We start from the raw sequence: 27,074 nt of genomic DNA, 5'->3' as shown, positions 1-27,074 counted from the left end.
AAATCATTCAGTCCATGACAATTTTGGATGGGCAACAAATGATGTGCCTGCTGGCGTCAGCCACATGGTACAAAAAAACAAAGAAACCTTGTGAACCATTGAGGAGTGAGGGAAATGTTATTCTACCTTCTCCCTCCTGCGTGATACAACTTTTCTTAGGCTTTCTTGTGTATCCTCTATGCCTCCCAGGTGCACAGGTAGCATTGTAAAATCTACCTCTCCAGTTGATGAAGGTTCTCCCCAAGTCATGGAGTTAGTAAGTGCCGTCATAATGTTGTCACCAGATATAACTGTAAACACTTCATACAGAACATAGAACATTACAGCACAGTACAGGCCCTTCGGCCCTCGATGTTGTGCCGACCCGTCATACCGATCTCAAGCTCAGCTAACCTACACTATTCCATGTACCTCCATATGCTTATCCAATGACGACTTAAATGTACCTAAAGTTGGCGAATCTACTACCGTTGCAGGCAAAGCGTTCCATTCCCTTACTACTCTCTGAGTAAAGAAACTACCTCTGACATCTGTCCTATATCTTTCACCCCTCAGGTTAAAGCTATGCTCCCTTGTGCTGGCCGTCACCATTCTAGGAAAAAGGCCCTCCCTATCCACCCTATCTAACCCTCTGATTATTTTATATGTTTCAATTAAGTCACCTCTCAACCTTCTTCTCTCTACTGAAAACAGCCTGAAGTCCCTCAGCCTTTCCTCGTAAGACCTTCCCTCCATACCAGGCAACATCCTGTAAATCTCCTCTGCACCCTTTCCAAAGCATCCACATCCTTCTTATAATGCGGTGACCAGAACTGTACACAATACTCCAAGTGTGGCTGCACCAGAGTTTTGTACAGCTTCACCATAACCTCTTGGTTCCGGAACTCGATCCCTCTATTAATAAAAGCTAAAACACTGTATGCCTTCTTAATAGCCCTGTCAACCTGGGTGGCAACTTTCAAGGATCTGAGTACATGGACACCGAGATCTCTCTGCTCATCTACACTACTAAGAATCTTACCATTAGCCCCGTACTTTGCCTTCCGGTTACTCCTACCAAAGTGCATCACCTCACACTTGTCTGCATTAAACTCCATTTGCCACCTCTCAGCCCAGCTCTGCAGCTTATCTATGTCTCTCTGCAACCTACAGCATCCTTTGTCACTATCCACAACTCCACTGACCTTAGTGTCGTCTGCAAATTTACTAACCCATCCTTCTACACCCTCATCCAGGTCATTTATAAAAATGACAAACAGTAGTGGACCCAACACCGACCCTTGCGGTACACCACTAGTAACTGGTCTCCAGGATGAACATTTCCCATCAACTACCACCCTCTGTCTTCTTTCAGCAAGCCAATTTCCAATCCAAACTGCTATGTCTCCCACAATTCCATTCCTCTGCATTTTGTACAATAGCCTATTGTGGGGAACCTTATCGAACGCCTTGCTGAAATCCATATACACCACATCAACCGGTTTACTCTCATCTACCTGTTTGGTCACCTTCTCAAAGAACTCAATAAGGTCGTGCCTCACAAACTGCATGTCCTGCATGACAGTACAAGTTTCAAGGAAGACAAAAGTTAATGAAGAAACAGGCTTTACATTTGGAGCCACAACTAGCCTCTGGGCAATGCCATATCTATAACTCATAGAGGATTAAAAAAAAGGTCTGACAAAGAGCAAATGATGAATATAATGCAGTGCAAGAATGAAAGAAAAAGGAACGCTCAGACTATTGTTTTTCTTCTAAGATATCAAAAGCTTTCATCTGTAATTGCTGGAATTGTTTGTTCAGGTGCAGGATCAATGGATACTTTCAGGAAAAAGCACATGGTCTAATTGAATCTCACAGTACTGTTTTGCTTACTTACCATTTTATGAAGTTGGTTCACTGCTGCAACTTAACTGAAGTTAATAATTATCATAATATTTGTAGAAAATGTGCACAGGGATATAATAACATATATTTGAGAGCCCCATTCATATAGCATATTATTGCAAAGTAACAACTCCAGAATAAATTCATCAGGTTCTTATCTTAGGCAGTGAATTGCGGTAATAATTTTACGCTTAATGACCATGAATATTGTGAAATTTATTCCGTGAACTCTAAATTGGTATTGCTATCTAGATTTCTTTTGTTACTACAACAGTTCCATTGGCGGTCATGATCTGTATATTTCAATATTATGATAACTGCTCCATTCTTTCTGCATGTATGTAAGTATTGATATTGATGAGTGTAATTTAGTTTTACTACATGCCACACAGGGATCATCCCACGCCCTGATATTTGGTACAGAAGCCAATCAGTTTTGTCAATGCATTAATGTTAAGTAATAAACCAATCAACTACAGCTTCTCCATGGTAGTCTAGTATTTAATATCATCTTCTGTGCTACAGTGAACAGACAGATAAACCAGAATAAAGCCATATATAAAATCATTTGTTGAAAAGTCCTACCAACGTTGTCCTTCTTCCTTCTGTAATTTTTTAAAAAATTATTAGTACATGGGAAGTGGGTGTCACTAGTGATGAACTTTTTTGGTTACTATATATTAGCCCACATGACGTTTACCACAAGCAGTTGGGTTCCTAACTCATATTGATATGATTGTATACCTATCTACAAGGTTAGGATATCACAGACTTACACGCGTAGTCTGCAGTTAATACTTGCTGATGTTGTTTCATATTAGTATACGTGTAACCAACTGACAACACTGTCTGCTTTACACAGGCAGACTGAGTGCAGGCAAGTTGGATACTTTCATCGTAGAAGGTGACATATCTTGATGTGATGTAACTGTCTTAAATGTACAGGCCTGTCTGGTCTGGAATCTGTGCCATTTTACAACATCCTACCTTCTCCCATCAGAGAATGTCACAAGTGCAAGAATCCATATTTATAACTTGTATATTCAGAAAGCACCTTGTATAACATGAGCAATCTCATCATAATATAGTTTTCATAACTTGATGGTGTAGCTTCACTCTGTGGTGTGCTTTCTGTCTGTGCAGATGGATATGTTTCATTTGTCACATATGTATGGTTGCTGCAAATAACTAGCTAACATGACCTGCTTTCAATCTACAATTTCTGTAACATTCTTCTACTGCCAATATACTGCCCATTATGCTGCCATTTTTAAACCCATTTCTGGGAGGGAATTTCTGGTTGGGCCAATATTAATTTCCCATCCCTAGATGCCTTTGAGAAGGTGGTGGTGAGCTGCCGTATTGAACTGCTGCAGTCCATTTTTTGTAAGTAGGCCCACAATGTCAATAGGGAGGGAATCCCAGGATTTTGACCCAGCGACATTAAAGGAACAATAATGTATTTCTAACTCTGATGGTGAGTGATTTAGAGTAGAACTTCCAGGTGGTGGTGCTTCCATGGATCTACTGCCCTTTGTTATTATACATGGTAGTGTTCTTGGGTTTACAAGGTACTACTAAGCTCGTTTGGTGAATTTCTGCAATGGATCTTGTAGATGATAAACATGCTGCTACTGAGCATGATGGAGGATGAAAAATGTCTGTGGATGTCGTACTATTCAAGAGGGCTGCATTGCCCTGGCTGGTGTCAAGCTTCTTGAGTATCATTGGAGCTGTACTCATCCAGGCAAATGGAAAGTATTCCATCACAATCCTAACTGAAGCCTTGTGGATGGTGTGCAGAGTTTAGGGAGTCAGGAGGTGAATTATTATTGTGGGAGTCTCTGATCTGTACTTGTAGCCACAAGACTTATTGGCTAGTCTAGTTCAGTATCTGTTGACAGTGATGGTAATGCCATTGAGTATCAAGGGTGATGGCTAGATTTTCTGTTGCTGGAGATGGTCATTGCACTTTTATGGTGCAAATGTTGCTTACCAGTTATCAGCACAAACTTGGATGTAGTCCAAAATGTGCTGTATTTGGCCATGGACTGTTTCAGTATCTGAGGAGTCGCAAATGGTGTTGAACATTATGCAGTCATCAGTGACCATCTTCACTTCTGATGTTATGACAGAGAGATAGTTTAATGAATATTGAACTGCATGTCCCAGACCACATGTAGTTGATCCCCCTTGAGTTAGATATTTGAAGTTTGTTTGAAACAATAACTACTTGCAAAGCTACAATATCACAGATGTGCACACATGGTCTGGATTGGGTGCTTACCAATCTTATTATGCATTATATACACGCATAACTGACTGACTGCTGTAGGTAGAGACAGTGGGTGCAGGCAAGACCTGTACCTTTAAAGCCGAATGTTTTACATATTGATGTCATGTGACTGTCTTAAAGATACAGGCCTGTCTGGTCTGGAATCTAAGCCAATTCAGAGGGCAATTGATAGTCAATATTGTAGCTGTCTGGAATCACATTTAAACCGGACCTAATAAGAACACCAGATTTCCTTCCCTGAAGAAAGTTAGTGAAATAGATGTTTTGTCTTTTTAACGGATAGCAATGATTTCATTGTCACCATTGCAGAAACTAAATTTTAATTCCAGATTTATTAATTGAATTTCAATCCCACCAACTGCTGAGGTGGAACTTGACCCCAAGTTCCCACAGTATTAGTATGGGCCTCTGGATTGCTAGCTCAATACGATTACCACTGTGAAACCAACTCCCCTAATATTGGTGTCTTTGTTTTGGAAAAATTCATTTTGTTTTTCTGAGTTATTTGCAATGTGAATGTTAATTATAATAATTATACTCATTAGAACTATAATAAAAGTGATGTCACTTCCAGGATTTCATAATATTGCTCGCAAGTGTGGAGCAGATTCTGCAAAGAGCAAATTAGAACTCCTACTGATTATCTTTGATATCATAATGAATTTAACAGAATTGTGCATGAAATTTTACATTGACGTAGTAGTCACTATGAGATTTGACAAATTAAAATGTGGATTATGCACCATAATCTTTTGCCTCAAATATCTTTATATATTTGACTTTAATAGCACGCAATATGAGTTATATGAGTATATTCTAGGAATAAATCAGTTGCATTAATCAACCTCATTATTGTGAAGCTGAAATATGTTTAGTCCCATCGCTAAATGGCTGAGCATAGAGCTTGCAATTTGCACTGAGAGCCAGCCCTCTACTTGATTCCGGTTCCCGGTCTCTCTGTGCAACATTCAAACTGCCTGAGATTGAGTGTCTCTCTACCTTTTAAGCAAGCGAATAAAACATGCAATGGAAACAGAAGACTCCACCCATTATTATTGCTATTGCACACACATTGATGAGGAAATATTGTGTTCAAATGTTATAATAAGTGAATATATCCACAAATGTTTACCAATTTGTAGGTAATTATTTTCCTGATGTACCTGTCCAGAGTTATCATTACACATCTCTGGAGCAGATCAGACATGAACCCAAGCCATTTGATTAAGAGGCAGGGATACTCCCACTATGCCACGAGGGCCCTAATTTATTCATTTATGTATCTGTATTTTGTCCTAACTTTTCAATAAACATAAGCATAGTTTCAAAAACAGAATTACTTGTTATATTCTAACCGTGTTGAATTAAAATAATGGCTTAAATTAGATTCCAACTCATAAAATTAGTATAATTTTAATATTTGTAAGGAAATAGTGATGAATAGCTTCAGCTGTATTAAGCTAAAGAGATAAATGCATGTATTAACATATGTAGAAGAGTTGTGTTTTAAATCATTGCCTCAGTAGTTATATTTGAGCTAATGTGCATGATTGCACAAACACAACACTGAGAGGTCAACAGATCTTCCATTATCGCCTCATCTTAGAGATACTACTCCGTAAGTGGACTGTCACTTAAATAGATATAGTTGCTGACTATACAAGGAGTTTTAATTTAGATTAATTAGCAATCACCTCAGAAAATTTATGCTTCTTGAGTTGCCTCTTCGTTTGGGATGAAGGAATTCAGGTAAAGTCTCCGAAGTCTAATCAGACCAAGGGGCTGCTCTCTTTTATACAGAGATGACTGGTTGTGGTTTAATCTGAGGTGAGGGGAGAGGTTGAGAAGGGTGTGGGAATTGAACCTATGCTGTTGATATCACCACGTTGTCCAGCCAACTCAGCTAACCAACTCCTGTGGACGGAATATATGGACTTGCCAAACAGAGAAGCATACTCATGCTGAGCTGAAATGAATCCTTCATCTTGCTTGTGACCATCAACCTCTCCCTTCTGATACTGCTGCCAGTTCTTGGGTTGTCTCTGTTTTCCCAAGCCAAGATCACACTCAATTGTTTAGTTTCCTTCAGTGTGTGAAAAGAATGAGTTGTACTCTGTGGAAGGGATTTTCTCCTCCCGAAAAGTGGTGGGAAAGAGCAATTGGTTGGGTGAGTTTGCATCGGGGAATACCTGCATCATTCAGGTCATCACAACAGTTAGATTTGGGGTGGAAGAGCCACGGTTAGGCTTCCTAACCCACCACCAGTCTGCCTTCCTGGCTGGGAAAATGGGACGGCTTGCCTGATGCTTTTGGGTGGAGCCCTCAGTTTGCCCCAGCCTGACAGTTAATCAGGGAAATTAACTGCAAGGAATTGGTCATTGTAGACCATTCCCTCGCACTGGCCTCCGACCCTCCATGATTTGCTCTTTCCGTGATTCTACTCTGTGGTTCTCCCTTCCCTGCCCCCAGCGAAAACCTAACATTTCACTGATTGGACCTCTAGCACCAAAATGTGGCCAGCAGCCTGGACCTTCCCTCAGGCTCTGGGAGAAGGAAGTGCTTGAGAGCTACAAACAAGATTCATTTCAACTTATCTGAAATTTGCGTTTCTGTTCAGTGACTCTACACTTCCTTCACCCCAGAACCTCTGATTGAGGTAACTCAGCAAAAGTGATCCCTAATGCAGTGGCAGCATGGGACATCTCTACTGTAGCACCGTACACAAGTGTGCCTGAATTTCACCCCTTTCAATGATCATCCCCACTGATCGAGGGGTCCCCCACAGTCTATACCACCTCAGAGAGGCCGTGTATCAGATCTGCTTAGAGAAGGGGGCTGACTCCATTAAAATCATCATGAATGTTTAGTTGTTCACCCTAGCAATAGCATTGGCAAGGGCAGGAGTACTGGGAACAAGCTATCCATGCCACTGGCCTGCATCTGTGAAATAGACAGGAAGTAGGAATACAAGTGAAAATTCTGAAGTTGAGTACTGTCAACCATTTTTATAGGATTCCCAGGTTAATCCGGCTCAATGGAAATCCAGACCGCTATCTCTCACCCTCCCTTCATCGTGCACATATGTATTGGGTCTGTACTTTTATCTAAAAGGGAAATCTTTTACAGACCATTTATAATTGTGTCGGATGGAAACAGTATAATGTTTGATTGATGCCAGAGTGTTGAGTAGAATTAATGAAAGGTAACATTTCAATGATCAGTTTTCAGCAGGCTTTCAAAAGTGTTCCTTGTAAGGGAAAGGGAAATTCCTATTTATTTTAACTTGTTGCGTATTAATTCCTGGCAAACAAACTGCTTCCATCCGACATGTGGTATTTTCTCTTCTGGATGGCACAGGATTCATTTTTCTCTTTAACACATTAGAGCATGTTATTTTAGCGCATGGAGGATGTCAGCTAATTTTAAGTAAAGAGCTTTAGTGATTAAAAGAAATTACTGTTCTTATGGTTCTGCGAAACCTGCTCTAACAGAGGTCCGATAATCAAATTTATTACTTAAAAACCAACAACAAATACAGAATACTTTTATTTTACTGCAGACTTCACATTCTTTAGTGGAATATATTTTGTCCAGTGAGTTATGATAAACATTAAAGGATGTACGTGAAATTGTTATAATTGAAGGATCTTATTTAGTCAAGTAGCAACTCATTCCATTAGAAATGCTTTTGTAGCAATATTTTCATGTGTGGTTTCCAGTTTAATCAACATTCAGTGAATTTCATTGCATGTCTTAAAAATATTGAAGATTTGCAAGAGAAGAAATATGGTTCAAGCTTTACAATATTTTGTTTTAAGGGTCACTGCTACTACCATGGTCACGTGCAAGGATATTCTCAATCTATTGTCAGCCTCAGCACTTGTTCTGGTCTCAGGTATGAATTAAACCCTTTTCATTTGCAATGTGTGTACAGAAATAAAGTAATTCTGCTTTGGGTGAATTTGCCATATTGATTAGCATTTATACTCATTAGCGCCATATTCCAAATAAAAGTCTGTACCTGGAAACTTATTCCATCCCTCGACATTTTGGTTCTACTAAGTCACAGGTAGATAGAGTACAAATGAGCAGGAAATTGATGGTACTCCAAGATACCCAACAGACTGAGCTCCTGATTTTCACCTCCCCATGAATAGAACTCTCTAGTTATCATGTTATGCCTCACCAAAACAATGCTGATGAAATTTGCAATTTATTGAACTGGGAATTAATGAGGCCATTCATCCGAATATTTAAGAAGCTTGTTTCTTCTTTTACCTTTTATTTCATTTGGATTCATCTTCCACTGAGAATATGAATCTAATTTCAGAATGTGATTAATTTTTGAAGTTACAACTAATTGAAAAGCTGCTGAATTTTTAAAAAATAAAACGGCCTTAAATATGACAACTTTGTACTTCTTACCAGATCTGCAGAACCAGCTTCTTCAATACCGCCACTCTGAAGAAAGCCTGCAATTCATGTCAATAGTAATCAAAACTTTAGTTGGTGCCTATGTTACAACCTTTACGTTTTCTAATGGTGCACCTAGAGTAAGATTTAGATCCTTTGAGTCAGTCTCTGGGCACCTTTAAAAATGACAAACTAGACCTAAATGTGGAGTCCCTCTACAATTTCTGCTAGCTCCAGCTCTTGCCAGACAGGATATGAATCACACAGGAGGGAGACTTGAACTCAGACTCAGTGTCCAGTTCAATGGTTCCAAGGCCTTAACCCAATGTGAGAGAGATTTATCAGGGACCCCAGTGCTGCTCTGGCCTAGGTCTCTGGCCCTGCTCCCACCTTTGGCCCCAGCCCTGACCAAAGAACATTGCCCCCCACCCCCAATCAGAGAACAGTGTCTGCTGCCCCCAGCACAAGCACACTGGGGCTCACCCCTGCTCATACACAATGTGCCCCTTTCCCTGAACCAAGCACAATGGGCCAACCCATTGACTTGAGCAAAGTGCACAAACTGGCCAAACTGAATACAGCAGCTCTGCTCCCTGACTTAGCACACAGTCTCGCTGGCTCGCCTAGCACCTCAGCTTTTAGGACCTGACATACCCCCCTTGCCTTTGCCTTAACCCACAATGTGGGAGTCAGGAATTTTTGAAGTGGACATCCTCACTTGTCAGGTGAACAATGTTCTTTTAAACACCATGAGCTTGAGAATTTTAAATCCCTGCTTTTTAAACAGCAAACAACCTGAGACTGTCAGTGAGAGTTTAAAACATCTTCTGATTGTGCAATTTCAATTAAGTTCTTTGTTGATAATTTTCCAAGGGGTTAATAATGTTTGACTCACTTTCAAAAGCATGTATGTCAGTAGGAAGTTCTGGGTCCAGTTTGACTGATGGTGTAAATAGGCTATTAAAGGATAAGATGTCTTTTATGTAAACTCTGAATAAAGGTGTGTAAATGAGTTTGTTTTTGCAAGAACCAAACTACCTGAGGAATTTAAAGCTTTAAATGAGTTTCATGAATGGGACATTTTTCCTGTAATCAAGTATGTAGAAATATGAGGTGAATTAGATTGTTCAAATCTCGGAGATGGATTGGGAGTATGAGAGGACCAGGTTTGGTTAGAGGGCATAAATTAGCATGAAGGGGTAAGTGCGTATTGGGATGTGTAACGGTCATGAGGTGGTAGGGAGATGGAAGGGGATTTGAGTGGGTAGAAGGCATGAATTGGCATGGAGGTGGCATGTTGATTATGATATCTCATTAGGTGATAGAGTATGAGCTAGAGAGCCTAATAACTTCCAACAACTGGACGTAAGCTCTACCTCAACACTCACCCATCCCCAAGACCACCCAGGATCTTATTTTAGGTTTGATGGGTCTGAATCATTCCATACCAGTGCTTCCCCAGAGGGAAGATTGGGACTTATGAGCTCTTTAAAACCAAGGCAAGTCTGCAAACTTGGAACATTTCCCAACTTGATAGCAAAAATCTGCCCCTGAGTCTTTTATATCTTTTATAGTTCTAACAATAAAACATACTCTAAAATTTGCTGACTTTGTAACAAAAGGAAACAATTGTGCACACGTCAGAATCAGCCCATGCTCTTTTTTATTGACTAATACACTCCACATAACTAGCATCAGATACAAGAAACATCTGCAAAAGATCTGTTGCATGACAATAAATTGTTTTACATTACCAACCTACTCAAGATCAAATCATATTTTATAGTTTCCAAAAGTAATATGTTTTCCACCATATTTATTTCCGACATTCTAAACCAAAAACTGAGTAGTCCAACATCTAGAATATGGATTCCAATGTTATAACAAAGTAATTAGAAACTTTTTAGGATAAAGCGCAACAGTAAGAATAGAGTATAGTGTGCTTCCCTGAGCTTTCTTATGCACTTGAATTCATGCTTCCATCAATATATTGCATCCATCTGCACAAAGGTCACAGTTGTGCTCTGACTACTAGGCTCTAAACACTGTCTGCATGACGAATAGAGGATTCTCAGTAGTAATTGAGTCCTGCATCTGTTTGACTTTGCAGTGAGGATTTTTTTTAAAAAAAGATTGAGATCAGGCATGTTGCATCTCTGTTAAAGTGACAAGAATTAGACGTGATTGTGCAGGTTTTCCCAGGATGCCCAATGCACTAGCATGGTACTGGAATGTGAGTTTGTATCATTTTGAATTTATACAGAATCTGCTGACAGCCCAAGCTATGTCTGGCAACTTAAGGAGAGGGGCTTTCAACTCAGTAGGCCCGAATCCCAATGTTATTCGATTAATATTTCATTGTTCTAAGAGTTGCAACCTAATAATGAATGCAAGCCTGCCTTAACTAAGATTATTGTCAGGATCCACCCGATGGGCTGGTTTTTCCCTGCCCTGAACAATGAATCATTTGGGAAAATATGACGAGATCAGAAAAAAGAGACTCTCAACGGTGTAAAGGAATCCAATTTTCCTTCCAAGGTTTGAATAGCGGGATGAGAATCTTGCTGGTCAGAGTGACAAGAGGCCTATTTGCATGCATTTACATCTCATTATTACCTACCTTCTCCTCATTCATGTGCAGTTTATTATCCTCCCACATGGCAGAGAGAAACTAGATGGTGACAATTGCTGACCTGAAACTTGTTGCAGATACTCAGCAGCTTCAGCTCATTGCTTGCTCCTCTGAGCCTCCAGCTTGGACAGGAGTCCTTGCAATCACAGAGCATACCGTGTTAACAGTGACCAGCCTGCACAGTTTGCCCATAGAGGTTGGTTTCAGATGCATAACAGTCTCATCACATCATCAGGGCTCATTACCAACTCACTTAGAATACAATTGTCGACTTTAATGCTTCACTTTGGAGCGCACTGATTAATTTTATTGTAATGTTGCTCTCAGGCCAGTTTGCACACAGAGACAGGCATCCATCTCATGCATCAGAATTGGGTGTATCTGATCTTAACTTGATTTCTTAGAGCGTGTGCACATACAAACACAAACATCTGCACACACGTGCACACACATACACACTTCACAGTTACATATCTACCCAACTCATGTTGCCTACCATGCAAAGCCTTTTTGCTCTTTGCCATCTCATTCAGAACTTAAAGTATCATAGTAGTTCTGTCTTGTCTTGCCTTTTGGCACAGATACAAAGCCAAGCTTCTTGTCATGGTTATTAGTGAAGGGGTTGGTCATGTTGCTGTATGTTATTATCCTATGTCCATGTCACACCTGCACCATGTGGCAACAGTTTATGCAGCAAACATACTGCATGTCCTTCAAACTAATGACTATGTCTTAAAGTGACAAAGAGTAGTCCTTGGTCAAGTCAGGAGGGACTGCCATCAGTCAGAGGGTTGTACCATAGTCCATTACTAGCTACACCTGATCTCAGACCAGTGGGTCAGCCAAGGTCAGTTGGTCACTCAAGCAGTCATGGTCAGGAGTTCCTTATCTGTAGAATCAGAGATAGGGCCACAGTCAGTCCTACATGTCCAGTGAAACTAGTGTGGGCACTCACAGTAACTCAGTCAAGCAGCTGGTCACTCATCTGTCAGCATTGTATTTCCAACTGTGTCAGGGGGTTGTAGTCCTGTGATTCTGATCTCTGAAAGTCAAAGTAAGTTATCAGGACCCACAGCTGTATTGAAGTCAATTTTGAGGACTGAAGGCAGCATGCAGAGGGAAGATGAATTGTGACAGGAGCAACTCAACATACAAGGCTGGAAAGAAATGGTGTTTTGGAGAATATGGAAAACTGTGGGAAAGGAGTTGCATCAGTGGTCACAAGGACACTGGCTGTAGTGGGGGGAGAGTGTATCATAATGTGTAACATTGCTGAGCTGTTGGCCCACGGCTCAAGGATAATGTTGAGGAATGATGACTTAAATAAAAGATTTACGTGTGAACATATGGAAACGCAGAACTGATGGGGTTGACAAGAATGCAAGGAGCAACAGAACAAAGAAATTTGGGAGGAGCCTATTGGTTACCAGGCCAAACCTGTAATTCACTCTGCTGAACACAGATCTGTGTTACCTTCCATCCTCATCTGAATCCCAAAGACAACAGTGGAAATAAAAAAAAGGATGACACCACACTTGGAGTGGATGGAGCCCATGGAACCTGTGGCTCTGTCTGAGCACATGAGCTGTACTTGTGAGTTGGGTGAAACCCTTCAAGAGGCAAGATCATTCATCAGGCACTTCCACAGCATAGGTTAAAATGGTCTGACATCATTGCATCCTGCAGTGTGTGTAACCCTGGTCTCATAACCATGCCGTTGTTCATTGCAGATTGAAGATAGTCATCTCAGTGATAGAGAAATAATCACAGGTGGAAACAATCCAAAGTCTCCGAGGCAACAAAAGGGCATGGTGCTGCTTTCCTCTGAGCTGTAAGCATTCACTAACATACTCCGAGATGCAATGCTGTATTCTTGAGTTTGTTAATGTGGGTGATTCTGCATATATCAGAGTAAGGCCTACTATGTCAAAGTTCCATATAGAGGTATTCTATTTCCCACTTTGTTGGATTGCTCCATGTCCCAGTCTACGGAAGAATGTGCTAAACTGTCACTTGTATGTAATGTAAATGCTGATAGCTCACATTACTAAGAGCTGTTCTGTTTCTCAAATTCCCCACATAAGCTCACTGGAGCCGTATCCAATGGTTGTAGCCACAGTACAAATCACCATAACTGTGGCTGCGATGCAACAAGTTCAGGACCAGGAGCAACCTCCAGCGGTCTACATAAAGGAACTGTAGCTTGTCTCCTCACAATAAAGAGGAGGTAACGGGAGGACAAAGTGTATTGTCCTCTGTGTCATTTCCACTGAGAAGGATGCGGTTTCACTGCAGGCCGAGGATGTCCTGGGGTATCATCAGAAATGTGTTATCTGCTGGAGTGAGTCTTACTCAGCGGGTAGGTGGCCATCCTTACCCAGTGGCCATTAAGGTGACTGCTGCAGGACATTTTTGAGTGACTGGCTCCTTTCATGAACCTCTCAGTGCTCAACCCACAGAAGTATCAAGGCCATTACTGAAGCAATTTGTGCCAGATCACACAGTTCTGTCTTATTTCCCTGTGATGAGATCAGAACTGAGGCCCAAGAAGTAGGCTTTACCAACATATCTGGCTTCCCCCCCATGGAGTAAGGTGTTTTATCCATATGCACATTGCAACAACAACACCATCTCAGAACATGGCAGACTTATTAAACAGAAAAAAAAATCAACTCCCTCAATGTACAGGCTGTCTGATCATTGGTACCACATACTGGAAGTCTGTGCCGGGTACCCCAGAAAATGAATAATGTCTACATTTTTGACAACTCTCAGGTTCCTGCTTTATTTCAAGGGCAGATAGCTAATAAGAGGCAAGGGCTACTGACTCTGACTGTGGTTGATGACTCCATTACTGACCCCTTGGCAAAGGCAAAGCATAGACAAGATGCTGCCCATTCTTTATCAGCACAATCCTGGAGCAGATGATAGGCTTCCTGATGATGCTTGGATCTGTCTGAAGATTGGGGGCAGGGGGGTGTCTTTGAAGTACAGATGTCCCAGCATCGAACTGGAGCAAGCAGAGGGGATGTGATGATGCTGAAGAGCTGGGAGAGTGGCAGTCATCTTCCAGGGACGAAGATGAAGACAGGAAGCAAGAGAAACATTGCCTTCTATGCAATAGGGCAGTGCAGAGTCAGGCACAACAAGGCCGACTGGACTTGATTGACGTCCCCTTCCAGCTGATGCTTGTTGAGTGATGTCATCATTCATTGACTGTGAACGTTGGAGTTGCTTAAAAAGCAAGCAACTTCTGTTTATCCCCAGAGGCAAATGTAGCAATTTTTTGCATTTTTTTTCTTGGCTTTACATTTTTGCTTAGGAAAATGACCTTGAACAACAAACGGGTTTAACAGATTGAGGGTAATGAGTTAATGTTGTTGGGCACTTCATCATTTATTCTGTATCCCTTGAACTTCTGTTCTGCTTCTGCTGCAAAGCAAACTCTTGACAATGTCATCAGCATTCATTATTATAAGAACAATGTTCAAAACATGTAGATTGTTTGCAAATTTGAAACCTCAGCTTCAGATGAAATTATTGCCCAAGTCTAATCATTACTCAAATAAAAAGCAAGCCAATACAATCACCTGGATATGTAGTGCAAAAATAGGAACTGCGCAGCAGATCAATCATCAGCAGTAGACAGAAGACAGTGAATGTTTCCAACTTGTATCTATCTTCTGAGCTTACAAATAAAAGATAAACACATTAATATTTCTTCACACTCCTTAAAGGCAGCAGTTGACCAAGTATAAAATCAACGAGCCTAGCAAACAGGGATCAATGGGAGTGATAATGGGAACTGCAGATGCTGGAGAATCCAAGATAACAAAGTGTGAAGCTGGATGAACACAGCAGGCCCAGCAGCATCTCAGGAGCACAAAAGCTGACGTTTCGGGCCTAGACCCTTCATCAGAGAGGGGGATGGGGAGACGGTTCTGGAATAAATAGGGAGAGAGGGGGAGGCGGACTGAAGATGGAGAGAAAAGAAGATAGGTGGAGAGGTGAGTATAAGTGGGAGACATCAACCGCCTCAACCTCTCCATCCCTCTCGCCCACTCCAATCTCTCCCCTGCAGAACGGGCAGTCCTCCGCTCCCTCCGCTCCAACCCCAACATCACCATCAAACCTGCAGACAAGGGAGGCGCAGTGGTAGTATGGCACACTGACCTCTACATCGCTGAGGCCAAACGCCAACTCTCCATCACCTCCTCCTACCGCCCCCTTGATCATGACCCCACCCCCGAGCACCTAACCATCATCTCCAACACCATTCATGACCGCATCACCTCAGGGGACCTCCCACACATAGCCTCCAACCTCATTGTTCCCCAACCCCGCACGGCCCGTTTCTATCTCCTTCCCAAAACCCACAAACCTGCCCGCCCTGGTCGACCCATTGTCTCAGCCTGTTCCTGCCCCACCGAACTCATCTCCAGATATCTGGACTCCATTTTCTCCCCTTTGGTCCAGGAACTCTCTACGTACATCCGTGACACACCCACGCCCTCCACCTCCTCCAGAACTTCCAATTCCCTGGCCCCCAACACCTCATTTTTATCATGGACGTCCAGTCCCTATACACCTGTATTCCACATGCAGATGGCCTCAAGGCCCTCCGCTTCTTCCTGTCCCGCAGGCCCGACCAGTCCCCCTCCACCGACACCCTCATCTGCCTAGCCGAACTCGTCCTCACCCTCAACAACTTCTCTTTCGATTCCTCCCACTTCCTACAGACAAAGGGGGTGGCCATGGGTACCCGCGTGGGCCCAAGCTATGCCTACCTCTTTGTAGGTTTCGTGGAACAGTCCCTCTTCCACACCCACACAGGCCCCAAACCCCACCACTTCCTCCGTTACATTGATGACTGTATTGGCGCCGCCTCTTGCTCCCCAGAGGAGCTCGAACAGTTCATCCACTTCACCAACACCTTCCATTCCAACCTCAAGTTCACCTGGGCCATCTCCAACACATCCCTCACCTTCCTGGACCTCTCAGTCTCCATCTCAGGTAACCAGCTAGAAACTGATGTCCATTTCAAGCCCACCGACTCCCACAGCTACCTAGAATACACCTCCTCCCACCCTCCCTCCTGCAAAAATTCCATCCTCTATTCCCAATTCCTCTGCCTCCGCCGCATCTGCTCCCAGGATGAGGCATTCCACTCCCGCACATCCCAGCTGTCCACGTTCTTCAAGGTCCACAACATTCCCCCTGCAGTGGTCGAGAACGCCCTTGACCACGTCTCCCGCATTTCCCACAACACATCCCTCACACCCCGCCCCCGCCACCACCGCCCCAAGAGGATCCACCTCGTTCTCACAGACCACCCCACCAACCTCCGGATACAACTCATCATCCTCCGACACTTCCGACACAATCCGACCCCACCACCCAAGACATTTTTCCATCCCCAGCCTTGTCTGCCTTCCGGAGAGACCACTCACTCCGTGACTCCCTTGTCCGCTCCACACTTCCCTCCAACCCCACCACACCTGGCACCTTCCCCTGCAACCGCAGGAAGTTCTACACTTGCCCCCACACCTCCTCCCTCACCCCCATCCCAGGCCGCAAGATAACCTTTCATATTAAGCAGATGTTTACCTGCACATCTGCCAATGTAGTATACTGTATCCATTGTACCCGGTGTGGCTTCCCCTACATTGGGGAAACCAAGCGGAGGCTTGGGGACTGCTTTGCAGAACACCTTCGCTCGGTTTGCAATAAACAACTGCACCTCCCAGTCGCAAATCATTTTAACTCCCCCTCCCTTTCCTCAGACGACATGTCCATCATAGGTCTCCTGCAGTGCCACACTGATGCCACCTGAAGGTTGAAAGAACAGCAACTTATATTCCGCTTGGGAACCCTGCAGCCCAATGGTATCAATGTGGGCTTCACAAGTTTCAAAATCTCCCCTTTCCCCACTGCATCCCAAAACCAGCCCAGTTCTTCCCCTCCTCCCACTGCATCACAAAACCAGCCCAGCTCGTCCCCTCCCCCCACTGCATCCCAAAACCAGCACAGCCTGTCTCCACTTCCCTAATCTGTTCTTCCTCTCACCCATTCCTTCCTCCCACCTCAACCCACACCTCCATTTCCTACCTACTACCTCAACCCGTCTCCTTGACCTGTCCGTCTTCCCTGGACTGACCTATCCCCTCCCTACCTCCCCACCTATACTCTCCTCTCCACCTATCTTCTTTTCTCTCCATCTTCGGTCCGCCTCCCCCTCTCTCCCTATTTATTCCAGAACCCTCTCCCCATCCCCCTCTCTGATGAAGGGTCTAGGCCCGAAACGTCAGCTTTTGTGCTCCTGAGATGCTGTTTGGCCTGCTGTGTTCATCCAGCTCCATACTATGTTATCAGGGATCAATGGGAGTCAAGGCAAAAACTTTCTGCTGGTTGGAATGATACCTAGCTCAGAGGAAGATAGTTCTGGTTGTTGGTAGTCACTCATCCTAGCTCTAGGAGTTCCTCAAGTCTTTCCCCACTTGACTCCTTCAGCTTCTTCATTTTATGAGTGGGTTTGTTCGCTCATGATTGCATAATATTCAGCATAATTCATGAGTATTCAGAGACTGTAACCATTTGTGTCCATTGGCCACAAATAATGGGTCACACCCAGCTGGGCTGATAACTGGCAAGTCGTGTTCATACCACAGAAGTGCCAAGCAATTACCATCTCCAAATACAGAGCATCTTGCCATCACGCCTTGACATTCCTTGGCATTACCATCACTAAATTCCCTCCCATGGGGCTACCATACACCAAAAACTCAACTGGGGCAGCTATTTAAATGCTATAGGTACAAAATTAGGCCAGAAGCTAGGAACTCTCTGGCCTGTAACTCACCCTTTATATTTCCAGATGCCTGTCCACCATCTACAAGGCACAAGTCAAGACTGTGAAGGAATACACTGTATTTGTCTGGATGAGTGCAGCTCCAACAACACTCAAGAAGTTAAATACAATCCAGGACCAAACAATCCAAGTAGGGGCAGCACTCTGTATCACGTACCAGATGCACTACAGCAGCTCACCAAGTTTCCGATGACACCCTATCCCAAATCCTCAGCCTTTGTCACTTAGAAGAACATCGGCAGCAGGTGCATGGGAGCACCCTGAACTGCAAGCTTCTGTCCAAGCCACACACCATCTTGAGTTGAAACTACCTGATTGTTCCTTCACTGTCTTTAGAGCAATGTCTTGGAACTCCTGTTCTAATATCATTGCACATGTCCCCACACTCCAAGAACTGCAACAGTTCAAGAGGCTATTCAACAACAACTATTTTAGGCCATTTAAGAGTCGCCAGCAATGCCGTAAAATTGAATTAAACAAATGCATTTAACCGCAAGAAACTCTATATTTTCCTCTCAAAAGGTGCCTTCTCTCTTGCAAAGATGTCCTGGGTTTAGATCCAAAGAGGTGCCTTATCTCTCCAACAGGGTACACAGTTCTCCAAAAAAAAATGCCTCGTCTAATCTGCATATACTGGGTCCCTCACACCAGGGAATCTAAAATCCGATCTCATTGTAGGCAGCCGATCATTTATATGGCTGGCAGCTTTCGGTATGAGGCATGCATAAAGTATGGACTGCCCCAAATCCCGTTCTGGCAAAAATGAGATGCTGTATCCTAGGGGCAGGACTTAGGATTCATGGCTTCAACCAGAATTTTCATCACAGTTGAAATACTGTCCATCATTGTGAAAATCTGAGACATTGCATCACATAGACCAGGGAGCTATTTCCACTATTCATTCAAGAAAGCAGGACAGTGTGAATTCCAAAAGTCCATAAGACTATGAGATATAGGAGCAGAATTAGGCCAATTGGCCTTTCAAGTCTGATCCTCCATTTTACCATGGCTATGTTTCTCAACCCTATTCTCCTGTCTTTCGCCCATAACCTTTGATCCCCTTACTAATCAAGAACCTATCCACTCTGTCTTAAGTACACTCAATGACTTGGCCTCCACAGCTTTCTGTGGCATTGAATTCTACAGATTCGCTACCCTGGGACTGAAGAAATTTGTCCTCAACTCAGTTCTAAAGGATCATCCCATCAGTCTGAGGCGGTGCCCTCAGGCCCCAATCTCTTCCATCAGTGGAAACACCTTCTCCATGTCTACTCTATCCAGGCCTCTCTGTATTGTGTAAGTTTCAATGACATCCTTCCTCATCTTTCTAAAATCCATTTAGTACAGACCCAGAGTGAGAGAATGAAATGAAATCTAAATAAGGAGTCCATCAGTTAACACAGGTCACTAACAAAAGAGGTTTTAGCAAAATTCTAATCTTCAGGAAAAATTCAGTTTTCTAGGTTTTTACCCATATTACCTTCTCATCACTTTAGTGGTACTTTGCTAACGAAACAGTTGGAAAAGCTAGGAATTAATGTGTCTCATCAGTTAATTGACATTTAATTTCTAACATCCAAATATTTAAACCATGTGAATGGGGAAAAAAATCATCAGATTGCTGCTGCGTTCAAAGAAAACCTTGCTGTGGTGTCATGTCATGGTAAAGAATATTAAAGCTATGTATTCAGTGAAATCAAAGGAGGGTTTCATGGCAATGCGAAATTTGAACTAATGTTAACTTGTGACAAGCCAAGGAAAGTACTGACACATGAAATATAAGCAGACAGTTTATGTTGGCACTTTCTCCACTCCTGACCATGGTGCATTACATCAAATCAATTCAAGCTCTCAAATAGTTGGAAAATACAAAAGCTCCTTTATGCTTTATGGTTTCCTGAAATTTGTTGATTTATGGAATTTAATTGGGTACTCACTAAGGATAAATTGCTACAAAATTAGAAAGTGCTGCGGCAAACATTTCAGTCACCGCTTAACAAATATTAAGTACTGAACTTAGTTTTATTTTAGCCAGAGTGATAATAAGATTATAAAACAACTGCAGACTTGCAGAGTTTCTTCAGTTTATACCCAAAAAAACCTGAGAGAAAATCTATTGCCTGCTAATTTGAATGGCATCCATGAGTTTTGGTCATTTTTCACTAACTTATTTAATTGGTTGCATGTTCAGAATTTAATATTACAATGTAAAAATGTTCTTAAATATTTATGTACATAATTAACACACTACTTAGGAGCAGGAGTAGGCCCTTCAGCCCCTCTGTACTGCTCTGCCATTCTGTGATACCATGCTAATCCAGTTGCGGTCTCAGCTCCAGGAATTCCAACCTACCCCAAGAACTTCCGATTACCTTGTTCGTCACAATTTAACTACTTATTCCTTTGAATTATTCAATGGCTCCACTTCCACCATTCTTTAGGGTGAGAATTTCAAAGACTCATGACTCTTTGAGAGAAAAAAAGCAAGAATATTGATTATTTCTTTAAACTATGTCCCTTAGTTCTAGTATCTCCCCCAGGAGAAATACCCTTCAACATTCACCCTGTTGAATACCCCTCAGGATATTATGTGTTTCAATAAGATCACCTTTTACTCTTCCAATGGATACAGATCCAACCTATCTAATCTTTCCTGTTATCACTCCCTCCCCTACTATCCCAGATATTGGTTGGATGATGTTGCATTCTCTTCGTTGCTCTGAACACCCTTCCATTCTTTCTTAAATAAGGAGACCAGAACTATACATACTACTCCAGACATGACCTTGCCAATATTCTACAACTGTAGCAAAACCTATATATTCCATTACCCTTGCAATAAATGGCAATATTCCATTTGCTTTCATAATCATTTCTTGTTCCTATATTCTAAGATTTTGTGATTCATGTACCAGGACACTCATAAAATGATGATATATGGGAGCAGAACTAGGCCATTCGGCCCATCAAATCTGCTCCATCATTCAATCTTAACTAATATGTTTCTCAACACCATTCTCCTTCCTTCTCCCAATAACCTTTGATCTACTTACTAATCAAGAACCTTTCTATCGCTGTCTTAAATACAATGAGTTCCACAGATTCACCCCCACCTTCTGGCTGAAGAAATTCCTCCTCATCTCCCTTCACTGTCTCCCTCTTTACCTTAGAGTTCTGCAATCGTTGTTTAAATAGTATGCTGCTTTTCTATTTTTCCCGCAAAAGTGAATGAATTCACATTTTCTGACATTATTGGGCACCTATCATATTCTCACCCATTCACTTAACCTGTCTGTATCCTTTTCAAACTCTTTATGACCTCTTCACAACAACTTTTTTACTTACTTTGTATCATCAGCAAATGTAGCAAATATGCATTTGGTTCGTTCATCTAAGTCATTGATGTAGATTGTAAATAATCGTGACACTAATACTGATCCGAATGGCATACTGTTTATTATAATATGCCAACTGAAAAATGACTGATATACTCCTACTGCCTGGAACCTTTTAGGCAACCAATCTGCTATTTATATTAACATAATTATCTAAGTGCTCTGCTCTAACTTCGTTTATTAAAAAAGTCCAGAATTTTCCCAATGACAGATATCTAATTGGCTTGTAGTTTCTTGTTTTCTGTCTCCAATCTTTCTCATCTGAGAAGAGGCATATTCACTGTTTATTATTCTCATGAAGTCTTTCCAGAATCCAGGGAACCTTGGAAAGTTAAAACAAATACATTGCATCTATTATCACAGTTTGTTGAGGACCCTAAGAGGAACACCATCAGGACCTGGGACCTTGTCGGTATTTAATTCTGATAACTTTCTCATTATGCTTCCCTGGTGATTGCAATTGTTGTATGTTCCTCACTCCCTTTCAAATTAATTCAATTCTTTCTGGGCTGATATTTGTAGTCTCTAAAATGAAGATAGATACGAAATATCCGGAGAAACTCAGCAGGTCTGGCAGCATATCTGGTGAGGAAAACATGATTGATGTTTCAAGTCCAATATGACGCTTTTTAACCACTTGTAATTTCAGATTTGCATTATGAATTCTCACTTTCTGGAGGACCTATGCTCATTTTACATACTTTTTTTATTTACACCTATAGAAAATACCAATAGAAACTCATACTTCCTGTTTTGTATATTCCTAGCTAGTTTTTTCTCTCTCTCTCCTCATTATTCTTTAAGTTTTTCTTTGATTTTTAAAACTATTCCATCCAATTTTCTGGCCCACCACAACCCTACATAGATTTATGTGCTTTACCTTTCAAGTTGATACTATTTTTAACTTCCTGAGGTAACCACAGACATATGCTCTTCTTCAGAGTCTTTCATTCTTACTAGAAGGGTTTAGAAACCTGTTTAAAATATCTGCCACTGTATCTCTGCTGACCTTTTTCCTAATTTCCCAATTCACTTTAGCCAGTTCATACTCTTGTTAACCTCTTATTACCCCTATATAAATTTAAAACATGAGTTTTAAATTTTTTTCAAGCTAAATGCAAAATTCAATCATATCATGATCACTGTTACTGAAGGGCACCATTAGTACGGTGTCATTAATTAATCCTGTCTCATTCCAGGATACCAAGTTGATGTAGTATAGCTTGGCTGCAGAAAGTTTTGCTCCAAGAAACTGTCCTGAAAACACACTATAATCTCATTTTGCAGATTACCTTTGCCAATCTGATTCATTAAATCTCTATGTAGTTTAAAGTTTACATGCGTAAGACAGCTTTCACAACTAAAACAACTGTCCATTGCTGCTTCACTGTGGTATGATCAGACCAAAAAAGGATGCTGCGCCAAAGAAGAAGCTATTAGGAGGGATGCTCACAACCTTTGTACAGAGCTGTTTATTTTTGAGGAGAGTCTTGTAGGAGGAGAAATGGAGAAAGGCAGAGGGAATTCCAGACTGTGGGGCCTAGTTGGCAGAAGACACAAATGCCAATGGTGGGAGGAATTGACAAGAGGCCAGAATCAGGACAGTGGGGAATTCTTGGGGAAGATGAGAGAAGACGCTACAAAAAATGGCAAGTTGAAGCTCTGAAGTTATTTTATTCTATTGGTGAAAATTTCAAGTTGAAAGACTAGGATCTGTCTCTCGTGACCATTTTTCTCTGTTTTCTTTGATAGGGGATTTATTTCATTTGAAAATAAAAGTTATATATTAGAACCCATTGAAGGTGTCACCAATTACGCACACTTGATCTACAGAGCGGAAAATCTTAAAGGAAATGTTGGTACTTGTGGACATAACTTCAGAACATCAGCTACAACTGTGGATACTGTTGTTGAGTCCTTACAGAGGTCTTCTACAAGGGTAGGTTAACTGCATTTGCTTAAGGGAATAAAATACTGTTTTGCAACGTGTGGCCAAGTAGCAATGATGTTTTAAGAAGCTTTCTGAAAAGAACTTCCTAATGTAATTATTTTGCAATAAATCTGTCACATATTTGACAGATTCCTAACAGATTTAATTTATATGACTGTTTATCCTAGCAATTATCCTTAGAAGTATATCTTCCAGTATAAAAGATGAGCAGATGTAAAGAAGTTGGAGTTGAATGTTTTTCTTTTTATACAAAGCAATATTTTTTAAAAAATGTTAGGATAAACACATTTTATTGAAAAAAAAACATAAGTGACTGTTGGTCTTCTGCCAGTTAATGTAAAACTAGCATTTGGAAAGTTGCGGGATGCTAACTCATTGCTGTTAAGGTCAGCAGAGAGCAGCAGATGAGCAGGACATTCTGTGCCTGGCAGAGCTGTGTAATGTCATGGGTTCATTGTTGAACATTGCAATGAAAACATTAGATCTACAGTCCCACACTTGCAATCCATTAGTCTTGACCTGATTTGTGGGATGAAGATATCCCCAAAATGAAAAGTTGCAAAAGCATTCAAGAAGGATGAAAATTAATAAAATAAGCAGATGCATTTGACATTAAATCATCTTAAATATTTTAGAACTGCTGAAAGGTAATATTAAGAACTGTTTTTTCAAGTGCAATAATTTTATCTAGTGCAAGCAACATAGACGAGCTTGTAAATCAAAATTACTGTGCAGGCTACTTGGACAGAATTTTTTTGGTCAGTGATATTCAGCACATGAAATTACATACTCTAAATTAAAAATCAGTTGATAAGAAGAAGGAACTGTTGCAGAAGTGTTTTTAAAAAACACATATTTAATGATTTTCATGTTTTCTGGATACCTCAGAGTACTTCATGTCAAAAAGTTACTTTTGAAGTGGCCACTGCAATTTTGTGAGCAAGGGAAATTGTAAACTTTTGCGCAGTTAGTTAAGTGGCAAGTGAATTTGTCATACTGATGTTGGTTTGGGAAATGTGTGAATAACATAGACAAAAATATTGGGATGATTCCTTCTTCCATTCAATAGGGCATTGGGCTCTTTTAATTCTGCACGAGTAGGCAGATGGAACTTCTGTTTAATATCAGTGAAACAGAACTGGATTGAAATGCCAACCTGGATTAGAGTTAGTTGCTTAAATCCAATAGTAAGGCTTGAATCCATAACCATCTAACTTGCATACAGGAGAGCTATCAACTGCCACAAGCAATTGAACAACACAGTTTCAATTCCTACCTTTCACTTGTAGCAGTTCCAGGCATTTTTAAATTTTTTAATTGTACATAATTCTCTGTATTTAATATACAATTGTTAATGGAATAGCTACACTGAAAAACACTCCTCAGTAATGTGACAACATGATAGATTCACAATCCAATCAAGTAATCTAACTGACTGTCTGTTTATACCCTTAACAGAAAAGAAATTAAACAGCAGTGTTCCATTGTGTTATAAGATAATAAACATCTCCTAAGCAATCTTGACATTTAAATTGGGACATTTGTCACAGCAGACTCCATATAACTGAAAACCATTAAAGTTATAAATGCTTGCTTTTACACTTTCACTTGCCTACAGTGGCCCGGAAACAGGTGTCTGTTTGGTTGTTAACAGATTAGTAACTTTGCCATTTAGAAAACTGCCTCCAGGATAAAGTTCAGTTGCAAAATTGAGTGTGTAATAAGACAGTGATTCTGTGTTCATTGTTTTTACAGCCTCAATTCCAGAAAGAAAAAAAAATTGGAACTATTTAAGTATGACCGGAAACTGTGAAAATAATGAAAATTCTTCAAACAATAAAAAGCCAAGTTTTAAAAATATGTCTAATTTTCACATTTTATACGAAATAATTCCACAGGAAAGAGAGAAAATATCCTGAGCCTCATACTGCAGCAAGATTCCTATGTTGACATTACCAGCATATCAGGTGAATACTGGCAATGTCAACATACTAGGATTTTTATTAGAAGTGTCAATAAAATAGAATTTAGCTCACGATTAAAGAGAAATTGAACCCTCTATGTGGTAGGCATCGTACATGTTGATGAGGGCCACGTTTTAAATCTGAAGATTGTCCAAATTTCCCAATGTTTGGCACCCTAGTATTATCATTTGGCGACAGAAAGCTGCTGTGTTTCCAAACCAATTAATGGCTTTACTTTGTAAGCAGAAAATGTTCAGTTTCCAACTTGTTTTCCCTACATAGCAGAAATGCATCAAAAACTATCTCCATTGAACATTCTGTCCTTTTGTAAAGCTCCTTTCTGTGAAGACCATGTACTAGTTTTAGAGGAAGAGAGGGAGAGGTTTATAGATGGAAATCTGAGACCTTCAGATTTTTTTGAAGGCACAGCCACCAGTGACAATGAATGTGTGAAATGCACAAGATTCCAGAGTTGGGGGTAAAATGGAGTCATCGGAGGTTTGAAGGACTGGAAGGTATAACAAAAGTAGAGGAGGATTTTAGCACAGACCTTTGAGTTCTAAATTGGAAGTTTTTAGGGACTGACAATGTTGATTGGCCGGTTAAGTATAAGTGAATTTGGTGAAGGTTGGAATACAGAAAGCAGAGCTTTGGAGAAGCTGAACTTCATGGAAAATAGGAGGATGACAAGAAATGCACTGGATTAGGTAGGTTCTGGATGTACATAAGTATCTAATAGTGGCTAGGCCAAAGCACCTCATAGATTTTGTGAGCTACTTTGTGTACAGCCTTCAGCAGTCTCTTTAAGGATCACTTGCTTGTCCATTGATCATGTATACGCAACCTCTGGCCATTCGCACCTGAGAGTTCTAATTGGAGACCTAAAACCAGTGCTGAATCTTGGCTTTCATATTTAAGCAACTTCACGTCCATTTCAGGCTCCTTGTCCATTTGATGCCCGTCTAAAAATTACACCAGGTAGGACTTATGCAATTATAGGCCAACTGATGTGACCTCTCTGTCAGATCTTCAACTGCTGTCTGTTTTGTTTAGATGAGAAGAAGTTTTTAAAATTGTCTCTATTTATGTTAAATACTTTTGGAAAGACATTAATTAGAGAAAAAGTTTGTTTTGCATCTTCAAAAAAAATGTCAGACTAGGAAGCTTACACATTAATGTTTGTCTTTTCTATAAAATTACCAATAATTTGATGGTGTATTTGAACCTTAATTTTATCATTGATGACAATACATTCCACTATTACTCTGAAAATGAGATTTGACACAACTCTGGTGACCTGTAAAATTTTAAAGACCACCATCAAGTTCATTGAAGGTGTAGAAAATCTAGACTCTCCCAACCACCAATTCTACAAATTTAAACGTGCACTGGGGGAGTGGAGCTCTCGCCATTCCTGTATTAATGAGCTACTGGTGGGCTGGACGCAGTACTACCTTCACAGATCACACGTTACAGGGGATGTACCCTAACAGAGGTTGGGTTTTAGAAGAGGTTCACACGCTGTCTCTTCAAAAATAGAAACAGAAATTGCTGGAGAAACTCAGCAGGTCTGGCAGCAGAGTTAATATTTTGAATCCTGTGACTCTGCTTTCTCTCCAAGGATGCTGCAGTCTAGCAGAGTTTCTCTAACAGTTTCTGTTTAGGTTT

The 27,074-nt window shown here is 41.1% G+C and overlaps 1 protein-coding gene across 3 annotated transcripts in view; it reads left to right on the top strand.

The window, feature by feature from the left end:
* The window catches only part of LOC125461867 (disintegrin and metalloproteinase domain-containing protein 12), a 354,472-nt gene that overhangs the window by 222,985 nt on the left and 104,413 nt on the right, over positions 1 to 27,074 (top strand). For all 3 annotated transcript variants that reach the window (XM_059653083.1, XM_059653082.1, XM_059653084.1), the window contains 2 exons: positions 8,002 to 8,078; positions 23,244 to 23,430. In XM_059653083.1, the coding sequence (XP_059509066.1) occupies positions 8,002 to 8,078; positions 23,244 to 23,430 (264 nt within the window). The remainder of the gene's footprint in view (positions 1 to 8,001; positions 8,079 to 23,243; positions 23,431 to 27,074) is intronic.

This window comes from Stegostoma tigrinum, chromosome 20, assembly GCF_030684315.1.
Source record: "Stegostoma tigrinum isolate sSteTig4 chromosome 20, sSteTig4.hap1, whole genome shotgun sequence".
In the NCBI taxonomy this organism is placed as follows: domain Eukaryota; kingdom Metazoa; phylum Chordata; class Chondrichthyes; order Orectolobiformes; family Stegostomatidae; genus Stegostoma; species Stegostoma tigrinum.
Note: the sequence above shows the minus strand (reverse complement) of the source record. Positions and strands in the feature narration are given on the sequence as shown.